Raw genomic sequence first — 26,845 nt, forward strand, 5'->3', positions numbered from 1 at the left:
CTCAAATGTTCTGTCCTGGAGGCTGACAGATGTTCTTCAGTCTTGTTTGTTTATTTGTGTGTGTATTTATGTGTGTGTGTTTCTTACCAGTGCACATCCTGGGCAGCTGTTGCCATTTTCACAGGTGCGGACCCTGGAGTGGACACCTCCTCCACACTCTGTGCTGCACTTGGTCCAGGAGCCCCACGGGGACCAGAAGATGGGCTGAGGACAGGACACTCCTTCATTGCAGAACCTGGGGAGGTGGAGGTGGAGGTGGAGGTGGGGGAGTTTAGGAGGATTGATTGTAACAAACATTCAGTAGCAATGAGAGCTGAAGACTTGAGGCTTGGACTGGAGTTTGATTTAAGACTTTGACTTGATCTACTTGAAACGTGACTGTCTAAAGACTAAAACTTGGAACCCATGTGCTTTCGGTCTGAAAACAATTTAGCCTCTGGGGCAACAGGCCAATATTAATGGGGCTCCGCTACAACCAGCAGTGTAGCATCCATATAAATGGGTATATATGGGCCAAGAGTTTCCCCCATGGGTTGGTCATTGTTTACATTGTTTACAGTCCAATTAGCAACTTCATTAACACTTTCTGTAGGTGTTTTAGGTTCAGACGTAATTTTGACTAAATCTTTTATCAGACATCTGCATATTAATACAAATTAATAAAAAAAAGTGAATGCAAAAAAGCTGAATCCTTGTCACAGTATAGTTGATGGGTTCCAAAATTACATTCCAATGCATTCCATCTCTTTTGCTCTCCAAAAGCTGCAACCCAAAGCCCCTTCAAACATGATTGGCCAATTCTTCTCCCACTATAAATGTAAAACAAGATGCTTCCAATACTAGAATCTTATCCTGTTGCCTATAGATTCTGTACTCATATGCAGACATTTGTATATATTTATATTATATATATATATATATATATATATATATATATACGTGTGTGTGTGTGTGTGTCTGCGTGTGTGTGTGTATATGTATATGTTTATGTATATGTTTAGAGCTTACTTAAGATTTGACCAAAGATTTGAAGTAAGTTATGTAAAGGACTCTAGTCTCAAGTTTATAATGAGGAGAATTCTATTGAAATCCTTCCAGAGCTCATTATTTGATTGGAAAAGTGCATTTTATCATTGCAATCCTCAGATTAGATCTATACTTTATGAACACATCTCTTCATCCTCACCTCTCGTCCCTGCTCGGCCCCACACACACACGGCCGCCGTGTCGAGGTGAGGGGTTGTTGCAGGAACGCTGTCGCAGCTCAAAGCCCGTACCGCAGGTTGTGCTGCACTGTCCCCATGACGACCAAGGCGTCCAGCCTCCATTTCTATGGCAACAGACACATGGTAAAGTATCAGTGACCAGTTTCACAACGGTTTTAAAAACCTGCATAATTATTCACCAGTGCTTTTAGTATTATTCCTTCACAGGAAGGGGGAAAAAACAGAAAGCGCCTTTTAGCTTTAGCCTAATCATCGCTCTGATTCTGAGCTTCTGGAAACAGAAATGCAAGAACACACAGGGAGCCCATTCTGACTGGGAAACATTCATTCAATTTGCTTAAGTGCTTTGTTCCTGGGTAGCACTTCTCATGATTTAATTGCCACTTTCTGCAAAAGCACAATTCAATTTCGACACCAAGGATTAAATCTGGCATAGCTATCCAGCGGGATGAAGGTGCCTAAGCTCTTTGTGTCTCTGCTCTCTGTAAGGCTGATTGGCCAATTCCCCCTGCAGACAAAGGCGATGAAAGGTGTCGCAAGGAGAACCTGGATGTCACCTACACTTTCTAATAAGATTCTTCACGTTCATGATCTTTCTCATGTTCTGTCGGAGCGTAAATTGTGCCCCGAGGTGGATGCTTCAAAGTCAGTCCGGACATTGCTACCACAATAGCAGAGTTTAAGAAAAGATAAAGATCCTATTTGCAAAAATAACAGGCTTTATATCCTCAATCATAACACTGAAATCCTCTTTAGCTTGCCAATATCCAGGGAGTCTCATTCTTTACCCTTTTTATTCATGACATAGAGTAGATATTTATGTAGATGACAGAATGTGACAGTTTGCTAAATGTCCAAAGTGAAAATTCTTCTTACTTTCTGTGTTTGAATAAGAGTGGAAAAGTATGGCTATACGCCAACCGGGCACTTTATTATGTACACCTCTTCAACTGCTCATTAACACTAATATCTAATGAGCCTATCACGAGCTGATAAACTTGAAAGCGGTGGCCAGTGCCCAGTGTGTGTAGATGCAAAACAGTATGTAAGCAAAGCAGAGTTTTGTAGGTATGTTTGCCTGATGTCCGCCATTATTCATGTTTAGTATTATTTTGTGAGAGAATGTTTTAGTTGCCCGTGTTCTCCTTTCTTTCTTTTTTCTTTCTTTCTTCTTCCGTCACATCTTTTCTTTCTTTCTTTTTTATTTATTCATTTTTTTCCCTCTTCTTAACTTTTGGTTCCTGAACATTTTTCAAAAGCTGGAAAAATTAAATCAAAACATTTGAAATAAACTGCACATCATATAAAATGTAAATTGAATATAAAGCACATTTCAGAACAGAAAGGCACTCTACATAAGGCATTGGAGCAACAGTTTAAAAAAGAGAAAAGAAAATCAATTAAAGTAGAATACAATTGAAATACAAATAGACTAGAAAGAACAGATAAGTGATTCAGTGTGCAGTGTAGAGGTACTACAGACTGACTGCTTCCTTGAGATCTAAGGGACCTATTGGGTGGATATTCTTCAAGCATATCAAAACTGTATTTTGCGCTGAAGGCTGCTAAAGAATAGATTTTTAAGGGATGTTGCTAGTATATAAATTACTAACCTAACTGGCAGTGTAAAGAATCAAGAACAGGACGTTATGTGCTCTGTTCTTTCATCTGGCATTTCTGAATGTGCTGCACTTTTTTAAATAGACATTTTTAGGAAGAAAGGACAAGACACTGTTGCATTAATTCACCATTATGGAGACGAAGGAAATAATGAGTCTCTAAAGCTTGCCTGGATTTTATAGTTTTAGTTCTTTTTTGTTTTACATGATAAAGAGACAGATTTAGATACTGTCTTGATGTGAAACTGGTTTTTCATTTCTTCTCCTTCCAAGCTTCAGAAAAACATAGTCTTTCATCTTTGTTAGAAACATTTCTTTCTCCTCTTTCTTTCCAATATTGAAAACATCTTTGCAACTTGTGCATTCATAGTTCTAATAGAAAATGAGGTTGTTTTGATATTCTTAACGTTAGTAAAAAGGCTACACACGGCTGTCTGTGTGTCTCTTACAGTGTCATTGTTAAATGCTCCACCAGCCTTGACAAAGTGTGACACTCATGTTCGTTCAGTAACACAGCACAATTATAAAGTGTTCACACATTCAAGCCTGTCTCTTTTTTTTAATTGTCTGTGATCCATGTCTCAAATTATGCTTTGTTGTGTCCTTTTCAGGGAATTAGGCCCGGAAAGTCCTTGAATTTGATACTTTAGAAGGTGTGGGAACCCGAATTACTATTTCTTTATACCATAGGCCTGTTATTATTATTATTATTATTATTATTATTATTTGTGATGGTTACTATTGATTCATCACAATCAATGCAAAAAACAATAATTTTCTGCTGTTTCTTTGCCTACCTGGAGCAGTTGGAGACTTCGATGGTGGGGCCCTCACAGTTTTTGCCCCCACATCGCGGCGCGGGGCTGTCACATGACCTGGAGCGACACAAACAGGAGCTCACGCCATCCACGCTGTCATCGTTGTTGCAGGGCTGCCAGGGCGCCCAGGCTCCGAAGCCTCCGTTGGTGGTTTGATTCCGCAGCTGGAAAACAAACACAGGTCATGATGAAAGTGAGATCAGGTCAGCAAACACAAGCCGGGTTAACACTCGGTGACTCCTCTGAGTTCATAATAAAAGTAGGTTTAGACTGCCAGAGAGACTGGAGTTTTCTTTCTCAGATGGAGAGTTTGCAGAGGATTATGCGGAAATAAATTTACTGCAATTCACTTCACTTAATCAGCCCAATTCTCCTTCCTTCCTTCCTTCCTTCCTCAACTACTCCTACCTCCCACACACTGAGAAGTCGTTAGTCATGGATGATGCCATGTGAAAGATGACCTCAACAGGACCTCTGAGCCTTACAGGGTCCTATGAGCACAGATGTGATGTAAGATGTGACGGCTTCTTACAGTAAGTGCTGCAGTGATGTGACTCTTACCGGACAAACCGTGATGTTTTGCTTCCATTGGCTCATGTTGGAGCTGTCCTCCAGCGTGGTGCATCTGCGCTGCCTAAAGTCCCAGCCGCAGTAGGGGTCCCTCGCCTCCAAGCAGAGCCTGCAGGGGCCAGGAGACAGGAGGAGGGAGGAACACCGTCAGCAAACTAAGTAGCTGAATTGTTTCATTTAGACATAAATAAATATACAGTGAATGTACCACAGTTAAACAAAAAGTGTATTTTACATCTGTATTCTCTGGACGTTTATAACAATCACCCTTAATTAGCAGAAAATAAATAAATAAACTTGAATAAAAATGTTTAAAGAGCAACTTTATTTATTAACTTATTATAACTTTATAGAGAGTTTTCAGCATGCTCCCTCACATGCAACTTTCAGAAAACAACTAAAACTCCATATAAGAGTACAAATCAACACTTTCTTTACAGCTTCCAGACACTAAATTTACTTTCTTTTGGGAAGAACATGCAAAAAACTAACATTGTAATGCACTCCAGACTGAAAAAAACAAATGTTGGCAAAATAGATTAATATTTATTTCTACTAGCTAAAAAACGGATTTCTTTTAAAATAAATAGATACAGAAACTCATACAATAAGAATACAATAATAAAACAGTGAAATGGGATACAAGCTTGCAGATAATTCATAACAGAATAAGTTAACAAAACAAGTCCAGCATTGAGAAGAACTGTGAGTAAGACATATCCAAACACACTGGTCTCAGACCAGCTGAACTGCACTAAACTGTACATGGATTACAAATAGTTCTGAAAGATGATGAAACCAGACTTTTCCCATGCATCGTTTCTCCCTGGGCTCCCACACAAAACAACACTACACACGGTACATCACCCAAACAGTGATTAAATATTTGTAAGCTCCTCCAGTAAAACAGAGGCTTAATGCTGGCTAATTAAATCTAAAGCTGTTAATGACGAGGCTAAGCCGCCAGAGCTGATCTGGATGCCTCAGGAAAGCGGGATAAAGGCATCAACTGAATAACTCCTCTCTCTCAAAGACTTCCCTGTACTTTCTGCCTGCTTTCCTCTCCTTTTTATCCTCCTTTTGTCTCTCTATCCTCCCTCACTCTCATCCTCCTCGACTCCTTCATCGCAGCATTGTAGCTTCCCTCCTCTCCTCTGTTCATTCAGCTGAAAGGAGAGATTCTTGTTGTTGTTGTTGTGTGTGTTTTTTTTCTTTCTTCCCTGGCACAGACATTCATAGTTTATTTGAAGAGCCCTGTAGTGTTTTAGCCTGGAGGTTGAGGAATCTCCAAGTGTTGATACAGCTCTCTGTGCCAGGTCTGGGGCTCCGTGGTGAACCCGAGGTCGACTTAGATCTAATAAAGACATTGCTGCTTAGCCAGCACATCAGAGGTGACCCCACAGGCGGAGAGCGACGGAGCGGAGCACTGGAGGGGAAAGGAGAGAAAGAGAGAGGCCGGAAGAAGACCACTTCCCTCATGACGCATTCACCAATATCATTCTTGTCTGTTGTTTTAATTAAGCGGCACTTTTACAGGATGCAATCTCCAATAAGGATGAAACAATCATCATAATGAGGTCAGCCACAAATTCACACTTCAGTGAACCTAATAGTCCTTTTGAACGTGCTGGGGGAGGAGCGTGCTGCCGTTTGGACTCAAGGTCGACTATATTGTATCTGTGATGTGTGGGTTTGCATGGTCGTCATAGCTGGAGAATTCTCATTTGGCGTTCTGATTACCAACACACACACACACACACACACACACACACACACACACACACCATTACAGAGACCAGCTAAGCGGAACAATTAATGTGAGAGTATTTCAAGGATGGAATAAATAATGCTGTATGAAAGGAAGAGGTGGGAGAATTTGAGGCCTAATTAGCTCTGGGTAAAGAGTGCCAAAAGGCAGGCTGGGAAGCTTCTGACCTCAGGGAAACACTCAGTTAGTCCTGGGTGCACCCTGTTTGCAGTAATTTGGAGAAAAATGCTGATTGAAATATGAAAAAAGGAAGACAATGCCTACTGTGGGAGTATCAGCTTGAAATAAATGCTGTATATTTGCCTGCAGGATCCACTTTAATGCTGTGGGCTAATATATTTACACAGTTGCAGGCTCATAGGAACACACAAACACCTAAAACACAAGGTTCAGCAAGAGTTGGTCTGCTTTAGATGGACACTGATGTCCCATAATGCAATGCACAAGGGAAAGAAAGTAGCCGCTCACAGGTACAAAAAATGAAAACAAATTGCAGATGATAGTGATGCAGCTAAAGGAAGATTTTGGAAAACAAAACCAACAAAGAAATCATGGCAAAACATTTTGTTCTGTCTTTGTGAAGCTTAATCGAAGGTCGAATCATAATTTTCGTTTGATTGACATTAATACAGATTGCATCATTTTATGTTAGAGGAACACTAAGGTACATTGATTTTATAATAACAGCAAAAAGTACATATAATGACATATTCAGAAAAGATGCTGCTGATATAATATGAGGAATTGGTTCATGGCATAGGTTTGCAGTCTCAGTATTTTCTCTGATAATTTCCCTCACCAGAGGCCATTTAATAAATGAGGATTTACCTTTGGGGAGAAAAAAAGAGGCGTACCAAGGTGTTTAGCTCATACTCTGACCTTTTTGCAGCGGCATAAAACACCAGCAGAGTGTTCTCAGTGCATTCCCCTCCTGACGGCTCACCGTTTTTTAAAAAACAGGATCGCTGTAAAAGTCAATTAGAAGCGGTGTGGGTGGACCGAGGGCATTGGGATGGGAATAAAAGGGATAATTTCTTTAGGTTTAGATGGGAGGCTGCAGATACACAGGAATGTGAGGCATCTAGACCGTATGAGAGTGGGTTTTCTGAAAACCCCTCCATCTGTGTGCACTGTGAGGGTGTGTCTTTGTACTGTGGGTGTTCCACTATGTGTGAGAGAGTCGCTTTGACAAGTCTGCAGGGAATTGGCTGATATTTAATTCAGCAGCGTGCCTGCCCACTGGCACACTATATCAAAACAGAGAAGCCATGGAACATGGCCTGTTAAATTTTAAACAGACCAAGCAGCAAAACCCACCAGCCTATATAACAATATGTCGGGTGGAGTGGCATCGGAAGATAAATCTGTCCGATTCTCTCTGTGGGGGTGTAATTGGCATTTTAAATCGTTTGTGAATGCTGTAAAAACCAGTGTCTCCTTTTATTACAGACCCTTTAACAACTAGACATAAAAACAATAGTTCACCTCGCCTTTAATGGCAGGCCGTCAGTGTGTAATTGCAAATATGATCACCAGAACTGATAAATTATGGATTGGAATCAGCCATTATTAGCTGTAGCACTGACACTCTGGGAATACATTAGCAAAGGCTGTCTGCAGGGTCCGGCTCTAGTTAAACATATGTCTGCATGCGCCGGCCTCTCTCCATCTCTCCACACGAGCAATGGCATTTTTTTGCAGCCGCTCTCAGGAGACCACCACTGACAGCCTCTCAGTCCTCGTCCTCCCTCCAGGGAAAAAAGTCCATCCCTGGGGCTTTTCTCTCCGCTGTGCCGGGCTGAGTTGGCCATTTAGGAAGTCTGCCGATGATGAATCAGAAACACAGAGAACTCCTGCTAGCACTCAACGCTAATACATCCAATTAGGCCCTGTTGGAGCCAGCCAGAAGACTGATGGTGGCCGGTCCAAAAAAATCAGGAAAACAAAAGTGAGATGGCTGTCTGCCAACAAACGCCTGCTGTCCTCCATGTACAATTTTAGTCCCTGGTGAATAAAAAGGAGCTGCATTATCATGGAAAAACAACGGGAGGCAGGCAACAAGAGTTTCTGGTGTTTTAGGTCTATAAAAGTGTTTTTACAAAACAATGTATTATTAGTATTAGGACAGAGAGAGAGAGGACAGGAAAATATATATTAAAAAGCAAGGAAATGGATGGCAAAATGGGTGTAACAGAGACAGGGAAAGATATAAACTGAACCAAAAAGAGAGGTGACACTGAAATCAGCACTTAACTGTGGTCACTTCAGGGCTGTAGGTGAAGTCAGTACATCTGAAATTATTAATGAATCTACTTTGCAGTGGCCACTCATCTTTTAGAATCCCTTTTTGACTATCTTTCAACATTTATTACAGACTAAAGTTATAATGAACTCAAACTCAAAGATGCTACGGAGATATATAATCAGTTGGCTGAGAATACAGCATCACTACATTTTATCTGATATTAAAATACAAAGCATGGATGACTTACAAACTGGCATTTTTTCACAGTTTACTTCAGCCAACTACTAGCCATAATCAGCCAGTCGTTGAAACGACTGAAACTGAAGTGACACAAGCAGCTTAATTTTTTCAAATAAAAAACAGAACAAATCCTCTTTCAGGACTTTCCGAGCTCCTTATGGTTGTCGGAAGGCTTTTCCTTAGAAACAATCTTTGCTGAAACACAGATACCAGCTATTCACAGAATTAATAATTTATAGCTACAACAAATATAATCTGCTGCCAGTGCTACAAAAATAAAAAGTTTGCATTGTATGTTTCTGACAACCACAGATTTTGTTGAATCATGACATTTATAAACCGCTGCAACACATTTTAATTTCCTACTGATCACACACTGACAGATCTTGACCCAGAGAAAAGCATAAAAATCATATATTTGGGAAGATAGAAAGTTTTTTAAGAAAGCCAAAGTTTTAAACAAATGGATTGTGAATTCATCAGCATTTACTGGGCATAGATTCAATAAGAAACTATAAAAAGGAGAGAAAAATACTGGATGCAGTTGTGTAGGAGCTACAGAAAGTGAAGCAGGATTTAATCTACTTACACACGGAAGGTATTTAACAGTATCTTAAAATCACAACATTGACCTTTGATTCACAGGGACCCGACCAGTGTTTGTCAGACACATCTTGTCCTCCTCTCTCTGCAGACTGTGACACTAATTAAACCACGTCACCAGCCTGTTGCATCTCATTCAGACGCTAAAGGGTGCCAAAACGTTTATCTGTGTTTTGCAGAGAGAACTTTTTTTCTGGTGACTGGGCTGGCCAGTGCTGGCTAAAAATGAAAACATTTCACATCGATGTTTTGCACATTGATTGGTTTTGATAAGAGTTTCATTATCCTCTGAATTTAGCAAATCCAGATAGCACGACAGATGCAAAGTTTTACTGCATATATAGCCTGCTGCTTGTTTTTATCTTTCATTTTACAACCTCAAAAAGCGAGCAGAGTAGTTTGACTTTGTCAGACTCTGGGGATTTCAAAGGTGACGAGCTGGAGGTAAAGACATAGTGCAGGTCCAAATCAAGACTGAAAGAGAGAGGAGGGCAAGGAAGCAATACAGACAGAAACGTACAGAGAGAGAGAAAGAGAAACGAGACAGAGTACAAAATGATTACACTGAGCTGCAGCCAGAACAAAGCCTGTAATAAAAGTAACAGCATTCTGGAGCAGTAATAAATACATCCACTGTGTGAACACCATCTCTCTCTTTCTCTCTCAGTCCTTGGCTGGTGAAGTGCTCCTCTGATTGGTCATACAGGCTTAGCAGCAGTGAGCTCCAGAGGCCTGCTGACAGGCTGGCAGCCACAGACGACATTAAATTGGGTTTGCTGGGGACAGGCCCGTAAGCTCCCCTCACACAGAGACACACAGGGAAGTCCATACCAATGCATAGGAGTCCTATAGGGACCAATGCTAAGGGATAACGAAAGCTGCATACAGCATGTCATAAGCAGCCACACACAAACGCACAAACACACACGGACTGCACCAGAGACTCTAATGGTCAGTGGTTTCTTCGATGACCACTTAGTGGTTTCCTGATGCAGTTTTAAACTCCTGCTGCAGGCAGACTGAGCTGCCTTGACCTCACGACTGCTGCCAGGTCACTGGTAATCACACACATGCAACCACACAATCACACACACTCAGCAAATTGAACTAAAGCCCCCCCAGGCGGTACTGTAACTATCACCAGCAGGACAATTGTACCTCCTGTAATAAAATGTAATGTTTATGCAGATGCGAGCGCTGGTTTGGCTGCAGGAATAGAGCAGCAGCAGAAAGCCTGATTTGTTCCGTTTCATCCTCGTCGACATTATCCTCCTCATTTATTCAGCGTTTCCGCCTTTGCCTCCTTTTTGTAGTTATTTCTGTTTCCATATTTTTATCTTTTTCTCTCTCATGCTCTTCCCTCGTCATCACCAACTGAGAAAAAATGCTTTAAAACCTCAAAGTAAAAGTCTTCCCTCTCTGACACCTTCAGTTTTGACAAATGTTTTGAGAGAAAAGTAGTGCACTTACTTTCAAAGTTGACTTTTTGATGGAGGTGCAAGCACTATGTAACTGTTCTGAGTGAGTTCACTCTGTATTTGGCAGCATGGACTACCTTTCTTCCCTCAGTGAGAGGAGAGAGAGAAAAAAAAAAAAGCCCTGATGGATGCAACATTGCAGCTAAGCTAAGCACGCCGCTGCAGCCAAAATAAATCACTTCACTAACAGAGCGGGAGTGAGATAGAGAGATAGGGCCTGGGTGGAGGACAGAGTGGGGCTATTAGCCACAGGTGCCAATTGGCCAGGTCAAATATAATTACCACAAATAGAGGACAAATGCACACTAACACACACACACACACACACACACACACACTAACACACACTAACACACACACACACACACACACACACACACACACACACACACACACACACACACTAGCTGCAGCATTTGTCTGTGAGCGATCACTAAAAGGCTACAAATCAGCAGCTGTTGAAAAGGTTTAGCAGTGTAACAAAAAGCACTTCAGTTAGAGACGGTGATGTAAATGCTATTCTGCTCTCATGCTTGCAAGACTCGACCGAGTCGCCAATACGGATCGATAACAAAGGGAACCTTAACATTAAAAGCACTTTAACATAATTGAGTTTTCAGACTGCAACAACTGCACGGGCATTCAAGGCAACGCATGATTTTGCAGCCGTAAGCTAAACTGTAAGAGTCAGCATTATAACTCCATGTAACACGCTTACTTCCACTACTGTACTACCGTCCATCCAGTATCCCATAACCAGCTGGATATTTTATAACAAAGCAGATAAGTTATGACTTGTCTGTAAACCATGTCTCACCTTCTGTCTTGCTCTGCTGTGACGTCCATCACACTACTGTAAATACCACCATTCTTCTGTTTATACCAATGTGTGTGTGCATGAGCCGCTGTCAGCTATAAAACCATGCGAGTATATTCAGCTGTTATCAGTGTGTGAATGGATGTATGGCTGTATGTGAATGGGACGACCACACACTGCAGGAGAGAGCAGGAAACTGGCTCATTCAGACAGCAGCACAATGACAGGGAGTGTGTTCAGACAAAGAGGAGGATGGCAGATGGGTCTTTTTCACACAATCTGAACAGTGAAAACCCACAGAGATGGACAAGGAAAGTCACAAATAAAAGAAAGAAAAAGTAGTTAGGGTAAGACCGGAGCTTGATGCTAGTGTGGTGCATAGTAATGCAACACATTAGCCAATTCCCTGAGGAGCAAATGCAGTTTTTTGTGATTACTGTGGCAAAAAACGAATGAATTTACAGCAGGCTTTCCAAGAAAATGTATTAAAATTTCACTTGGAGTATGCAAAAAATTAGATGCTGCAATACTCTAGTCTCCATGTTTGCAAGCCCTAAATCAACAAGTTTTTAATCTGGTGCAGCTGCACATGTGGCAATACTGGGCACACTGGGACCTAGTTTAGTAGCTGTGTAATTTTAAGCTCGATTAGTTTCTGAAGTGGATTTAAGCTGTTCTCTGAAGGTCCTGACAAGGATCTTTGAGGAAAAACTGTTGGCTGTGTGTGAGCCCCCTCAACAGAGTCCAGTTGGTCAATAATTGATAAATGTGGCCTACTGCCGTCTACATCCCACTTTCTTAACATCACCAGCTTTAGATTTCATGCATAGGTAGGAAGAAATGCTTTCCAGCTCCATGACACACTCTGGTCCACTGCTCTCTGGGGTCATATATTATAGTGATGGTTGAATCTGGTTCAGATCCCAAAGATGACCTGAATTTAGCAACTATTGTAGGGCAGGAAAGCTGCAAAAGTATACCATGTCACATTCTTCGTTTTTCCCTAGCTTTAGCACCCATTGTTTAAATCAACAGTACTCTAAAGAAAAAAAGATGAGGCTTTTATTCCGCAGGCAGAGCTGGTTAAATACAGACATCGACAAAATGCTGGAAAAAAAAAACTCAGCAATGCTACAGTCTACACCCTTCATCGGAAAGTGAAAGCCCTTTTCAAACCTCTGTGTCAATATCTATTGAAAAATAACTTTGACTCGGCTAATTGCTCCTTCTGCTGTGAGAAAGTGAGTGTGGTTTTCTGTAAGTATTGCACACAACGGTGAAACAAGCATCCTTGTTGGAAAACTTTTCTTAAATATCAGATATTCTGCTTTTCTCCTAATGTCATAATGTCAGCCTATATCTGCTCTCACGTGTTTCCTTGTCTGCTTTTCCCTCCTGTGTTTCCGCCTTTTCAGATGCTGCCACTCCCACCCGCTCGCCCTGCTGTAACCTCTATGTTCCCGCCTCCATTCCCCATCATCTGACCTCCTCTGCCCACTTGCACACCTGTTCCTACATACCTATCAGCCCAGTGGCATATTTACTATAAATATATACTGGCCGGCTTCCATTCATTCCCCACCAGATTGTCTGTTGTGCTTCTGCTGAAGCATTCCAGCATTTTCTCTGCCTGCCTTAGATTTTGCCTGTTATGAGTAGGGACAGGCATTTCAAGCAAAAATACAGTTTGAGATCTACTGGTTAATATTAGACTGTTTGTCGAATATCTGGCAAATGAAAAAAAAAGTGTTGTTAAGCATTGAGCAGGACTGATGAGAAAAATATGAAAAGAAAGAGAAATAGTCAGATGTCAGATTTTGCCGTGACCATATATCCATCTATATAACATCTATGTCAGTGGTGACAAATATAACATTATAATTATGTGCGCCAAAATTCTCAAAACCCACAATAATTTGATTAGGCTTATAGTGACTATTATCCATTAAAAAAGCCGGAAAGAGGCTAAGTGGGCTCTTTACTGTGACGCCTTCCAACAAATCCATACTGAAGTGCAGAGATGTGTCTTTAAACTGGTTTATTATAAAAACAAGAAATAAAATGACAAGCAATTGTTATATTAGAAGAATTAAAACTACATAACAGAAAAGAGACGATCAACAGAAAATATCGGAGCCTCACTCACCCTCTTTGTTCATCTGCCGCCATACAACTGAACAAGCAATTGAGGTGAAACCACACCCCTGTCCGACCTGAAGTGACATTAACCATAAGTGTGCCCTAACAAAATAAACAACAGAGGCAAAATACATATTTTGGCTGCAACTAAGCTTTTGATTTCAAAGTCACAATTCGATTTAAACTTTACTTTTCAGCACAGAAGATTATGCCGTCTGAGCCAAATCAAGTCTTGATTATATCTTCATTCATTTCAAAGAAGCTCTCACAAATTGACATTTTTCACTAATGAACAGATTAACTGTTTATGTAAAAATAAGTCATATTTTCATGAATTAATAACCCGCCTGGCCTCCTTTTTATTCCTAATCTCCTGAGTCATCATCATCCATCTGCCCTTTTCTACTTGCTCAAGTCCCTCCAGACAAACTCAGGTGTCCTGATGACGTGCAGGTTGGCATTAGTCTTATTCTACAGCTCACTTTGCCTTTGGCTCTACTGGCTTTGAAAGATTGTGTGAGTGAGAGCAGAATATCACATCCTGGATTATAAAAAGGGACTGCCCTACCTTACAAAAACCCCTGTTCTGGTGCCCTTGAAGCCCACCCTTCTTATTGTTTCACCCCACTGTGTCTTAAATGGGACTCTGGATGCTTGCTCGACTTTTCGCTTTGTATCTGTATTTCTCTTGGCTTTTGTCACTCTTCCTGTTCCTCTCTGTGTCTCTCTCATCTTGCATTTCTCACCCACATCTTACTAAATGCAATGGTTTCCCCTAGCTGGCGTCTGTGTGTGTGTGTGTGTGTGTGTGTGTGTGTGAGAGAGAGAGACAGAGAGTGTGTGTCTGCTCCCATGCGTCTAGGAGTTTGGATTTAGTAGAAATAGCGGGCTGACTCATCAGGCAGTGCGCATATGAGAACTCGTCCAAGCAACAACCCACACACAAATCACACCGAGTAGACTGCCCTCCATATACAGACACACACACACACACACACACACACACACACACACACACAGTGTGGAAATAGCACTAAGCTATTTGTATGCTAAAATCAAGTTGACTTTGAAGGACTGAGGTGGCCGGCTGAGGATCCTGATTGAGAGCGCTGATGAGATACAGAAGGTTGGACAAACAGCCAGTGAGCATTTTTTCCCCTCGCTCACCCTCGAGACGCACATTTTCACATGAATAACACTGAAGCTGAAGATGGCAGAGCTCTCTTTTTTCCCCTCTGTGTCTTTGTAGCTCTCTCACACACACAAATGTGCCTTCAGAAAAACTTCTCTGGCACTGTACGAAGTAGCTTCACACACTCTTTTTGTTCGTCCTCTGATTCAGTCTCAAAAAGCCAGAACAGTGCTCTCTCTGTATTATGCAAAGCTTCATTACTAGAAAAAAACCCAGCACAACAAATTAATTTCCTCCAGCGAGGAGCAGATACTGCCCCAGTCATTTGTCTGGTTCCGTACGGACTTTAATGATTATAGGTGAGCTCTTCTAGACATTAATCCTCGTTGAAGACAGATAATTACCTTCAACAGAGGACCAACCGGATAAAAAAGAATCCACTGCCAAAACTCATACAATAAACAATAAAACGTAGACTGTGTATCGCACAGCTGCTTTCAGAAAGGGACGACTACTGCCCCTGATGTGGCTCATTATCTTATTCCTGTAGCGGGACTCTGAGAAGTCTCACAACAATCAGAGCAGACACTAGAGAGGTAATGAGAGAAAATAGACGGGAGGGATGACATGTAACAAAGGTCCTTTCCTGAATCAAACCAGGGACGCTGCAGACGCAGTACTTCATGAAGCCCTGGGCCACCAGATGCCTCATTGGAACACTAGTCCTGATCAAGGACCATCATTCTCCTTATCCAAGGTGCAACATTGTGTTGTGTGCTGCCAGTGGTGGTTTAAAGCTGTACTGCAACATTACTGATGCTGAGACCTTGCCACATGCACTTATAATTATCATTGAAATGAAATATGGTGAAGCTTACATGCAAAGTGGTGTCACGTTTTTGAATATTCACAAAAACTTCTCTGGTCAAACCTGATTTGATTTAATTTAATGAATTGTGGATGTGGTACTACAGACTTCATGGTTACATGCTTATAATGTGCATTAGCCTGCTAAATTTAGGCATGTTTTTGACATTAATCCCTTAGCGTTCTGCACCATTGTACACAGAAGTTGGGGCGGATGCAGTGAATTTTTAGGGGGAGATAACAGATCAACAATAAATGTCAAATAGAAGTGGTATGTACCATCTGAATGCAGGAAACCTGAAGATCAATTTGATATTCAGCTTAGTACTGTGTGTCAAGTTTTTATAGTCTTAAATCTGGAATATTACTAAATTAATTAAACAATGCATGAATTAATTCAAATTATTAAGGTGCATCAGGTTAAGGACATTATGATATGACTTTATGAAGTCCATTCCCATGCTAAATTATGTTTGAGAAGTTGTTGCAGCAATTTTGGGGTTGATACCATTTGTTCAACACATTTATGTGCTAACTGTAGCATTATTTTTATATCAAAATATTCTCCAGCATACCACATTTAGAATAATTTAAAGCAGGAGTGTATTCCAACAAAGCTGCAGCAAAGTTTCCCTTTCATGTAAATCTCTCTCTCACCAGTTTGTGTTCCCTTTGAAAGCTGGGATACATAGTATGATCATCCTGGATCAAATCTTCAACTAAATGCTGAGATTTTGTTCAGTACTTACGTCTCAGTTTTGAAGGTGGAGCACCTCTCCAGCGGGATCTTCAGGACTCGGTCGTTGAGCCCAACGAAGAGCGACCTGTCGCTGTGTAGGATCTGCAGACTCAAGATTGGTTCCCGCACACCCGACGGGAGGAGCTCCATCTCCTCCAAGTAACAACCTTGTAGGTTCTTGTTGGTTGTAGCCAGTGCCTTTAAGATGGTGCCATATTCTGATTGGATGAGAAAGAAGAGAATAAATATAAGATATATTTTCTATCCAGGCAAATTGAAATGCTTTATCATTCCTTACCGGCTTCCATATTTGAAATACGTGTTTTACTTAATATGTGTGAGTTTGTTTAAAAATAAGTCCTAGTTTTGTCTCTTTCTGTTCATTTACTAACCTGTGCTGATGTAAATAACATGGTAGAGGGTGTCCATGCCCTGAACAATATCCACAACCAGGTTGGAGAAGCGAACGTCATCCTGCATGACCAGAGGATCAACAGACTCTGGCTGGACCACGTCATTCATCAGGTAGAGCCGCTGGGCGTCCTGCAGGCTGCGCTCTGTCAGACCCTCGTTGGGACCCTCATCATCTATAGTACCACACTGGAGAGGAAAAGCAGAGGGGTGAGAGAAGGGTGAAGTGTCAGAAGAGGATGTGAAAATGTGGGTTGGTTGCAGGAAAATTAAAAAAGGAATTCAAGACAAACAAAAAAAGAGATGTCAAACAATGCAGAAGTACCCCACACACCCATCATTACATGCACAACATCAATACACCGTGTCTGCTTAGGTTGTTCCACATTCTTTATTCTGTTCTCAGTAATTGCAGCTATTTCTGTGGAGCAAACTTACAATTTGATTGCAATGTGACCACAGTAACAACGCAGCAGTTTAATGAGACACGGCAGAAGAATAAATATGAAATGACAGCCTTGTGAAATCTTTGTTTGGGTTGCAGAGCTTAGCTGTGGTGTGCAGCTTCTGCTCATTCTCCTGGACTTGAAATTAAAGATTGATTTGTTGTAGATTCCATTTTTGGCTGTTTGGAGCAGTAGATGGTTTTGGAATTACACCAATGATTTTTTTCAATTTTAGAAAATATCTGAAAGCCACATCATTAGATATCTGATATCTATATTATTACATTATTATCACGCCTTTCATCTTATATTTCTGCTTGATAAATAGTGACCAGGCTGTTCAGGATCTTACACTTCCTCCAGAGTTCTGAGGCGAGCAGGAAAGTTTGTGGCCGACCCCTCCCTCTATGGACACAAACTTTTTCAATCACTTCCCTCTGGCAGGAGGCTGTGGTCCATCAGGACCAAAACCACACGACACAAAAACAGGTTGTTTCCAACTACAGCTGGCCTCATCATCAAGGCGCCGGGTCCCTACTGACACTGACTACATCCACATCCTGCACTTACTCTGTACTACCCTGATTTAAAGAAGTTGGGATGTTGTCTAAAACGTAAACAGAATGCGATAACTTGCTCTTTAATCTTATTTTAAGCTTATTTTATGTTCAAAATGACAAACTTTTGTTTTGCAAATAAACAATGAATTCTGAATTTGATGCATTCTGTTTTATCAGCATCCAACCTTTATTGGAATTATGGTTGTATGCTTTCACACTGAACATTTTGCAAATCCCCTGATAAATGTTTTGCACATTCCTGCACAAACTGTGCAGCTTTCCCACTTTGAAAAACATTTTTTTTTAAGTATTTCTAATATTTTGTCACATTCTTTATTGTAAATGTTTCTATTTTTTATTATGTCTCTCAACCTTTTGTAATATATTTATAATTATGCACCAAACCACAAAGGCAATTTCCTTGTGCGTGCAAACTTTGGCAATAAAACAGTCTGTGAGTGTGATAAATTCAGTCAATAAGGTAACCGAATCGCTTCCAACCATCCTGTGCAGCGCCGACAGCAAGCTCGAGACACCAAGTGGTTTCAGATACTAGATTAGAAATGGTTTAGTTTTTCTAAATTAAAAAAAATGTCATTTTGAGTCTTCTGGGAGTGATTCAGTCTGGGAACAAGGACTGCATGAAAATACATGTTCTTGGAAAACTAATTTAATTTCCACTGTAGTTACATAAAGATTGATTTGTTTGGGATTGAGGCTTGATTTGAATTTTACTTGGTTCTGAATTGGATTATGTTTATGCAGAAAACTGCAGTGATTTGTGAAATTGGCAAGCATGCCTTTAGTTGGATGCTTTCATCACAAGATTACAAATATTTGGAGGGACTGGACTGTGGACACGTTCCTTATCCAAATCTAGAGACTAAAGGCTCTTGTATGTTGTAAAGACTTGAAAGCCGCCTAAGATAACTGTGTGATTTTGGGCAATGTAACAAATTCACTCCTTGTTGCCTCTTACAGTACAAGCAACACCTTTGCAAAACGTGATGTTTTTCGCTGAGGATTGATTTAGCTGCGGTAGCTAAGTGGTTAAACTAACCTGGAAGTTGTGGATGGGGTTGGTCGTGGGAAGCCATGTGGAGCGAGGGTTCTCCTGGGAGCGGAAGGGCCCGTTGAAGGCCTGGGTAATGGCGCTCAGGTTGAAGGCACACACCGCAGATGCTGCAATACTGTTTCTTTATAGTGAGATGGATAGGGAGGACAAGAGAGCAGGGCACAGAGAGAGAGAGAGGGGACAAAAACAATTATTTCAACAATAATATTCACAACAGTTTACATGTTGGCAGTAAACGTGAATTGATATCAGGAATCACCAGCTGTGAAATAAAGCTATTTTGTAACGTGTCCCATCCTTTCAATGGAAGTCCTATCATTTATACCTGCACTAAACAGGCGCCACGTCGCTGGCTTTGCTTGCTGCAGGCTAAGCTATGCTATCAGCGCTGCACAGTGAATGGGGACAGTATTAAGCTGAGGATATGGGAGGCAGTTGCACAGATTATGTGCAAACACACACACACACACACACACACACACACACACACACACACACACAGAGCCGCCTCACAGGTGTCACATAGAAGCCTAAACCCCTACTAAACTGGCAGTGTGAGTAAAGTTATTATAGTGATGCTGTTCGGCTATAATGTGCTGCAAGGTAATGAGTTTCTTAACTGCCTGCTACTGCTGACTGTTTTTTCCCCTTACAGCCAGCACCACACTACAACTTTTTACTACGCAGTGAACAGCCTGCTGCCTTGGCTTGGCTTGCCGGATGCTGATCAGTTAGAAGATAGTAAGTGATAACATTATGGAGAGCGAGCAAGAAAGAAATTCGCTGAGAGAGAGAATCCTACAGCGAAGCAAAGAAAGAAGGAGTATTGTAAGGGCCTCATGGTGCTTTGTGAGGCGTTTCGGGATCTTGGATGAAGTATAAATCAGCTGAAAAAGCTGCGTCCTAGGGTTCAGTTAATGATTATTGTGAGGCCTAAATGTGTCGTTATCTGCCCTTGGGCTAATTTTGCTAACTTTTCATTCCCTTTATTTTAATTGTCTTTTTAGCTGGGCATGCCATACTGTGCATGTATTTACAGTTACTGCAGTTACAAGTAATGCCATCAGCTGACAGGCCACTAGAATTTTAAATTTTTAAAGACAATTTTTCTTTTTCTTTCAGTCTCTCCTGCACCAACAACCTGCAAGTCCTTCTCACCACATCAAACAGCTCGGTTTTTGCCTCTTTTTCTCCATTTTCACTATACTTCTCCCAGTATACCCAGCATCTCTATGTTTATTTTCATTTTACTTTACTGCACCTGATATGCTCGATACTAGCGCGTGTCTCTTTAAGCCCCCTCTCAATATGGCTGCTCTAATTGGTCAGCTTCCACATCTTTGCTTTCGGTGTCTCTGTGCCGTCTGTCGTTGCAGCTGGTGGATGGACCATAATGGTGTATAGCAGTGCTTTTTACCATGAAAAAATCTCCAATTAAACAAAAAACTACATCATCCAACATGTTCCATCAAGAATGTGATCAGCAACCAAGATTTATGTTCCATGTTTTGTTGAGTTTGTAGCTTGTATACCAAAGAAATGACTGTAAGAGAGTAAAGCAGCTGCAATTTCTGCTGTAAAATGTCACCAATAAAGGTTTCTAATTCAAAACAACACCACAATTAAACACATTCCAGCCAAAATAGAATCTGAAATTGGAGGAAATTCATAACATCTGCAACAAAGATTTCAGGCTTCCTCTGACATTTGAGGACCATACACTCACTGGCCTCTTTATTAGGTGAAGTGTGTATCTAATGAAGTGGCAGTGTGCTCTTCGCTGCTTCAAGGATGGACGTGTTGTGCGTTCAGAGATGGTCTTCTGCACACCTTGGCTGTAACGAGTGGGTATTAGAGATACTGTTGCCTTTCTATCCTATCATCTCCAACCAGTCGGGCCACTCTCCTCTGACATCAACAAGGCATCAAGGCTCACTGGGTATTTTCTCTAGTTTGGACCAATCTCTGTAAACCCTGTATATACTAGAGATGGTTGTGTGTTAAAATCCCAGTAGATCAGCAGTTTCTTCTTGTCTGACACCTACAACTATGCCACATTCAAAGTCACTTAAATTACCTTTCTTCCCCATTCTGATGCACACTTTGAACTCCAGCTGCTCATCCTCACCATGTCTACATGCCTAAATGCACTGAGTTTCTGCCATGTGATTGGCTGATTAGATATGTGCATTTAGAGCAGTTGAACAGGTGTACCCACATAATAAAGGGGTCAATGACTGTATAAACACCTGGCATGAGCTTATGTCAGTTTGAGCTGAGAGTAAAAAGAAGAGTTTGAGTTACTGCTCACACAGATTACTTTTAGATGTTTATTGTATTATTTGACATTTTGGCCACTCTTAATATGATTATCCAACAGTGTAATAAAGGAAAAGCATTATACATTTTCTTTAACGTCTTCAACTCTCCCCTCTCCAGCTCTGCCTCCTCTTTTCATCAGTGACGTAACCCCCAAACAATACAACATAGCTGTTCTCAGGACAACTTCTACATCTTCCCCTTCACTTTTGCTGGTACTCTTCTGTCTCAAATTTCTCCTAACACTCTTCTTCGTCAGTTCCACCCTGCCTGCACCATAGTTTATTTTCGCTCTAGATTTTAAGAAAATATATATGGTAAAGAAAATCTAATTTCAAAACAGTCCATCTAATTAATCTAAACTTTACCAACACCAAAGAAATAACTTCCAAAGGAAAGTTGGAAATTGCAGTGATCCGAGCCGTACGGGAATAAAGAGTGACATTCATGACACAAAATGCATTAATGCAGAAAGCTCTTTTTAAGAAAAGGTTTTCTTTCCTGCCTGGCTGTAATATCTTTATTTCTACTACTAAGATGTTTCGAAGTCTGCTCGAGACATCTGCGATTTGCTTTGTTGGTTTTTGCTTTGAATACTACTTTCTCAGAGTTGCAGTTCAGGATTGTGAGACAGCTAATGTGCTCCGTCATTATCGCAGGGTGGAAAAGTGCTGTGCAGCTCCAAATGAGCTCTGGCTAAACAATGGGGGAGAGCAAACAGGTGGCTCATTGACTGACTCACAGGCTGCCGAGGAGAGCAGCCTCCAGATTTCAGTAAAAAGGACTTTTTCTCTTCTACTTTTTTTTCAAAAGCTTCTGGTTTAGACAGGAGTGACAGGGAGGCAGAAACAAAGAGTGTGAAGCAGAGTGAGTGCTGTGGTGAACCGGCAGAAACCAAAACCTCAACTGGAGGAAACCACAGGCAAATGAGCTGCAATAAGTGAGAGGCAGCCACAACAGTTCTCACACTCACACACAAACACATAGTTTAACATAATAGGAAGCTGAACTGTGGCTTTGTGGTTGTACTGTAGCTACAGTTTAAACTGGATCCAAACTCCGACACTGCCCACATTATCTGAGATCCCTCCTCTGACAGTGAGTCGCTGCAGATAAAGCCAAGAGAACAGAGTGAAATGAAGCGCTGTCTGTCGCACTAATGGATGCAACCCATATGTTTTGAGTCTGCTTAAAAGCCTGGGAAAGTGATTGAAAACCTGTTTGACATCTGCTATGCTGTTTGCTGCCTCTGCTCTGCTGCTCTCTGAGGCCTTGCACCATGATGATCACTTTCATTATGAGTGAAGCTCCTTCTTCAAGTGATTCATCTCATCCCAGCAGCCCCATCCTGTCACCGGTTGTCTGTTGAAATGCCTCTTGATTTTCCTGTCTTGTTGTACAGAATTCATCACTGTTCAAACCCTTTTATTCAACTTCTGACATCCCACGTTGTTCCGCAGCACCTCTGAGCACAGGTACGACATCAAACTGCATCAGTGCTAATAATGCAATGTTGCTATTTATATATCGCACTTTGAAAAGGATAAAGTTAGTTTTTCTGGGTATTGTATTGTAACACTGTGGATTTCTTAGTTTTACTTAAACGCCTCTTGATCAAAACTATACAAAAGACGGAGCAATTTCAGTCAGTTTCTCCCAGTTGGAACTGCTTTATTATTTATCACTAAGCACCGTTTTAACAGACGCTGAATTACCCACAGAGGTTTCCTTCTATCCAAAGCAAACAGACCTGTGATTTTTTAAAAAACACTGAATACAGAAGTTTCACTTTAAAAATCTTCAGAAGGGCTTCTAGCTGAGCTGCTGTTTGTTCAGATTATTACTCTGATAACTTAAGATTCAGATGTTTAGGAGGTTTTTAGTGGGAGACAAATGATCCGTAGAGGTCTCCTCCTCTCCAAAATCAACCGACCTGTTTAATTAACCCAGAAAAAACACAGAATAAAGCAGGTTCACTTCAAAAGTGTGTTTTTCATGACACTGTTTGGCACGAGGAGCAACTGGAGTGGAGCTGCTACTTACTTTTCCTAAACTTTTCTTGAATACCTTAAGATCTAGATGTCTGAATTAAAAATAACTAACTTACTGTAAAAATGGACATTAATAACATCTTTTGGCAGACAAACACGCGGATATGAGGCCACTGACAGGCAAAGGAAAGGAAATATTAGAACATGATGATAATAAATTACCATTAACGTGTTAAACATTAAAATAATCTTTGTCTCGGATGTCTCCCTTGGTTCGGATTTTGTTGGAATTATTTGGGATAATGTAAGTACACAATTATAGTTTTTTTTAAGAAAGTTTAATGCATAAATGTTGCATCAAGTAAAGATTTAGGTTTTTGATATTCTATATGTTTCTTATTGTCAATAAATCCCCTAAAAAACTAAACCTACAATGATTTCATCTACTAACAAGTACTGTGTGTGTATCCGGAGCCTGAAACCATTGAAACATCTTATCCCTCTGCGCTGCGGAGCTCCACTGTTCTAAAAGCTATTAAAAAGACATCAGTGAGCCACATCGTTGCACTGGGTGACATGTTCCTTCATTATAATAAAAACACACACAGTGTGGTTTATTTTGAGTCAATCCCACATACACCGTCCTGCTGCGAAAAATACCCATCAGAGAGGCAAATGTGGAATAATCCACAGCTGAAAATAGTCCAACAAATGCACTGTGGTGAGTGAAGTTTAAAAAGTGCTGTATCCAGCTTTTTCAAGTAATTTTTTGCTGATTTACATGTTAAATAGGAACCAGTGGGCTTGGGTTTGTGTACCCAAGACAGGGCAAAAAAGTCAGAAAGCACTTTGAGACAGGCGGACTGATACACAGTTGCTCCCATGAAGTTGGAATAATTATGCTTTCAGGCACAATCCTCTGTTAATTGTGGTTCGATTTTCATTGTGATGTGTTTGGAAGAGATTGATTCATAAAGTGTTGAGAAGAAAACTTTATCTGTCAAGAATAGATCACATTGTCAAAATCACTTCATGGAAAGAAGTAAAAAATATTTTATTCCAACTTTATGGGGCCGTGCACATGGCCGGTTTTGTTCTTTTAACAAGTTTGTTGACAATAAAAAGGAGTTTTTCACCCAGGAAATGTTCCTGCAGATGACAGTTTTCCACACAGGCGGCTGGATGCGTAGTTCAGTTCAGCCCCAAAAACGAGGTGATAGAAAGGTAATGAAGTCCTTACTCAGCCCGGCTGAGCTGCGAGCCACTATCAGCACTGATCAGAACACCAGTGAGTCTGTCTGGTAAACACAAGGCTGATATGCATCTCAGTCTATAACCTCTAATCTCTGTCGGCTACATGCTGGTAGAGCTGTAACTGCACATTTTAAACAAGATCCCAAGATGTTGCTGTTCATGATGTTTTTCTTTAGCTTGTTGGTTGTTGTGACTGCACACATTATGTCTTTACTTTATATGCTGTTTTCTGTGCAAATTGCAATTATACTTCATATGGTTTTTATAGTTCACCTCTCTTAAAAAAGCACTCTGGTCCACATTAATGTGCTGTATAAATAAACTGACTTGACAATAAAATAGAAATCCAAACATGCATCAATATAGTGAGAGTCCGGCTGAAAAACTCAGGTTTTCGTAGCCAAGGCGCCTAACCTCATTTTATGTGAAAGAAGAAACGGCTAAAACTACATTAAGGCCAATGTTTCAACCCCAGTGAATACCTGCATCGCAGCAGAAAAGCAAAACGGCCCACTCAGCAGAGCTACATGGCTGCAGGGACCAGAAATTGAACCAAGGCTGCCAGGATTATCCATACATATTTTTATCCTGCACAACAATACGGGAGCAGAAGCAACAGCTTTGGCCCAAAACAGTCACATTCAGAGGCCGACTGAGTCAGCAATGCCTACACTAAACAATCAAGCAACACCACAGGTTCAGGAGGTTGCACAAATATCCAGGTGTTAGATTTGAGCTGCTGTAAAGAAGTGCACAGTTCACTGGGTATAATCGCGTTGTAAACCTTTCGAGAGGAAAAATCTGATCACTGTATTTTTTTAGTGCAAGGCTGGCTGACTTGACCTATTTTCACAGCATTTCTAATCAAATGCAAACTGTCTGTAAGTGAGGGGAAACAAAACAAATAGTGGGTTCATTTGAAAGGATATCTGTGAAAGGAATGATAAAACAGCTGGTAGACAAGCAGCACATTCTGTCAAACTGTATTCAGATCAGGCGCGGCTTCCACTGGGGGCCCCGCAGTTCATTTCAAGGTAGATTTAATGTCAGCAAGTTGATGCGATGGGAAGAGAGCGTTGTGTAAAATCAGAAATATTGCACAGTTATGTGGCTTGCTTCAGTTGGCTGCCCAGCATATCATTTATCCCCCCACGCCGAGTCTGATCTCACCTGCAGTCACTCACATATTTTCCATGGACTGGAGGGATTTATGAAACCCTGAGAGGTGATCTGCGCACATGTCGGCCTGCACATGTGTGAGTTTGAAGTGCATGAAAAGGTTCAGCGAGTGAGCACAATGCCCCGTATCAGGCATACTGCTAATAATAATAATATTTTGACTCATAATCAGACTGTATTGTTATTTTGTTTCACTCTGGCATCATTCCAGTTCTGGTTATTAGATTTTTCAGCTTAGAAATGAAGGCTTTTTTTGTCCTAACTTCATTTCCATTAGCTTAAAGCCAAAAAATGTAATGTTTTCACAATAATCAAATAAAATATTAGGATTTCAAGGTTGTTATCTCTGTAACTCAATATAAGTTGTTCATATCTGCCATCAGAAGTGCTTACAGGACAGTCGAACAGCTTTGTTCCCACTTTTAAGTCTGCCTAGAAGCTCTGATTAGTCGATTTGGATGCACTGACTGTGAAATGCTAGGATGAAATTTAAAATGACAATTTGGCTGATAGCCGAGGTTTCTTTTTTTAATTGTTTTTGTTGTTAGTTATTCTCCTCATTTGTGTCAGGCAAACAAAAAAACATTTATTATAGAAAACAACAAAGTTATTCAACATCTCATTTTGCTGTTTCTGAATGAACACAAATACGAATTACAAAAATCCCTTTAATATAACCGTCTTCGAAAATAAAAAGAATATTATTTTTTTAAAATCTGTTGCCAAAGTCTTTTATCCTGCTACACAATGAGAAGATGATTTCAGAACGCAGCCCAACAAAAGTGAAAAAAGTGAAGTGTGAAGTAATATCTTATTTTTAATTTATATCCCCCCTCCTTTTAAAATTGTGTGTTATCTATGTATTTTATGTTTATATTAATTTAACTTAATTTAATGTATTTCATTTTAACAATTTATTAATGCCAGTTTCAAGCTTCAATGTTCTTGTGACTGAAAAATAAATGAATAAAAAGTAAAAAATGTATTTTTAAAAAATGTATTAAATACAAAGCTGACTGAAACACAAATAAAGTCATCTTTCTCACCTATTATACTGTATGTTTTTTTTATACAGAACACTTTGTTCTCCTCGCTGATCTTTTGGAGAAAATTTAATTTTTTGTGTGTGTTCTTTCAGTTTGTCATACAAAAAAAATGCCCTTAGAAGTTTCTAGGATCAACGTATTTATTTTGTCCAATAAACAGACCAACACCCAAAGACAGTCAATCTACAGTCCTTGTGTATAAGAAGATTGAGCCAGCATATGTTTGGCAGCTTTACCTCATAAATTACTTAAACGATAAATCACTTCATCATAATTTTACCTCTAATCAATTAATGGGCCCAA

General features: G+C 40.5%; 1 protein-coding gene across 1 annotated transcript in view; it reads right to left on the minus strand.

Annotated features, from left to right (window-relative positions):
• sema5ba (sema domain, seven thrombospondin repeats (type 1 and type 1-like), transmembrane domain (TM) and short cytoplasmic domain, (semaphorin) 5Ba) overlaps positions 1 to 26,845 on the minus strand; it is a 198,262-nt gene that overhangs the window by 22,530 nt on the left and 148,887 nt on the right. Inside the window, exons 10-16 of the mRNA XM_059342617.1 lie at positions 18,739 to 18,874; positions 16,654 to 16,861; positions 16,272 to 16,479; positions 4,225 to 4,342; positions 3,643 to 3,827; positions 1,187 to 1,330; positions 88 to 235 (exon numbers count right to left, since the gene is read on the minus strand). Coding sequence (XP_059198600.1) covers positions 88 to 235; positions 1,187 to 1,330; positions 3,643 to 3,827; positions 4,225 to 4,342; positions 16,272 to 16,479; positions 16,654 to 16,861; positions 18,739 to 18,874 — 1,147 coding nt within the window. The remainder of the gene's footprint in view (positions 1 to 87; positions 236 to 1,186; positions 1,331 to 3,642; positions 3,828 to 4,224; positions 4,343 to 16,271; positions 16,480 to 16,653; positions 16,862 to 18,738; positions 18,875 to 26,845) is intronic.

This window comes from Centropristis striata, chromosome 10 (genome assembly GCF_030273125.1).
Source record: "Centropristis striata isolate RG_2023a ecotype Rhode Island chromosome 10, C.striata_1.0, whole genome shotgun sequence".
Lineage (NCBI taxonomy): Eukaryota > Metazoa > Chordata > Actinopteri > Perciformes > Serranidae > Centropristis > Centropristis striata.